Here is a 1495-nt window from a genome sequence, read left to right on the forward strand (position 1 = left end):
TCTCTACTTGCTTTGACCATTATCTGCAAGTAAGTTTCTCTAAGTTGCCTTTTATTCCAACAATTTATTTGTGGAGCATATGCATACATAGAGATTATAATATTCTTTTCCACCATATGGGCGTTGAAGATTGCTAGTGGCCTTTCAGAATCTTGCTGCGTTCAATTGCGTTGACAAAATACCAAAGTATTAGTCTGCAAATGGAGTATGGGCCTATATATATATAACATGTACTAATGCAGCCTCTCATTTCAAAACCTTTTACTCTTCTATACGCATCTCCATATAGTTCCATCTTTATTTTTCTTCTTGTTTTGGATTCACATCTTCAATAGAAAGTCTGTTTCCATTACAAAACCTCTCTATCTCTCTTACTTAGATTATCAAATACGTGTAAGTATTCAATATGGATTTTGAGCTATACAAATAGATGAAGAATTAAGTTTAGCTTGCCATTTGGCATATATATAGCAAGCTAGATTAATCTCTTTTCCTTCCATATTCCATATTTTCTTGTCCTTCTTCAATAGTAGAACTAGAAATGGAAATTATAAAAGTTAAGTGCAGGAACCCCTTGATTTTCAAGGCATGGAAACGATGTCTATCACTAGTAGCTGGCAACAAAAAATGTTGTTCATCTTCATCTACCACTTTCAGTTCATTGACAAAGCGCAAAAAGAATCGTCAAGTAGCTCCGGAAGGTTGTTTCACAGTCTATGTTGGACCTCAAAAACAACGATTTGTGATCAAGACCAAGCTTGTTAATCATCCTTTGTTCGCGATGCTGCTAGAGGATGCTGAATTGGAATATGGGTACAATAGTGAAGGCCCTCTTGTGCTCCCTTGCGATGTTGATTTGTTTTACAAAGTGTTGGCAGAGATGGACAGCAGCGAGGATTTTAGTCCTGGTTGCGGCTTTGCTAAAGGTTATTCCTTAATTCTGCCTAGTCCAGCTCGTCGATCCAACATTGTTAGCATTAACAAGGATCATGATGCCTATAGTCTTCTTAGTCCATCAAATTCGATGATTAAGATGAATCAACCATGACCATTTATTATAAGATCATGTTGATCTAGCTTTCTTTTTTAGCATGTGTATCATATATATCATCCTACTTATCAGTATGGGTAGAGGGAATGCTATACGAAATGAACAAAAAGAATACATATCAAGAAATTTGTACTAGTTATATTATATATGCTTTCTTTTCTCCACTCATTTTGCTGTCTCCAATTGATTCTCCCATGTTCTCAACCTCACTTGGCTGAGCCGCCTAGCTATCCAATTTGCCTTAAAATGGATTTTGATTAAACCAGAAACTTTTTTTTTTTTTTTGTGTGTGTGTGGAGTGAAAACTGTGTGCTGTTTTGGTAATAAATATGTTATAGTTGTAGGTGGTTGATTCAAGAAGAAGAGAATCATGTAGTAAGGATGTCGTGTCCCAATTATATGCTAAGAAAGAAAACTTTTAGTACTACAAGGGTTAATCCGCGG

General features: G+C 35.8%; 1 protein-coding gene across 1 annotated transcript; it reads left to right on the top strand.

The window, feature by feature from the left end:
* Nucleotides 1–496: 496 nt before the first annotated feature.
* Nucleotides 497–1179, top strand: LOC115963107 (auxin-responsive protein SAUR71-like). The gene has a single exon (XM_031081999.1). The coding sequence runs from the start codon at nt 542–544 to the stop codon at nt 1046–1048; it is 507 nt and encodes a 168-aa protein (XP_030937859.1). The 5' UTR covers nt 497–541; the 3' UTR covers nt 1049–1179.
* The last annotated feature ends 316 nt before the right edge of the window (nt 1180–1495 follow it).

This window comes from Quercus lobata, chromosome 10 (genome assembly GCF_001633185.2).
Source record: "Quercus lobata isolate SW786 chromosome 10, ValleyOak3.0 Primary Assembly, whole genome shotgun sequence".
NCBI lineage: Eukaryota > Viridiplantae > Streptophyta > Magnoliopsida > Fagales > Fagaceae > Quercus > Quercus lobata.

Excerpts from the sequence above, each read along its gene's own strand:
- LOC115963107 (XM_031081999.1), top strand. The coding sequence starts at position 542 with ATGGAAATTATAAAAGTTAAGTGCAGGAACCCCTTGATTTTCAAGGCA.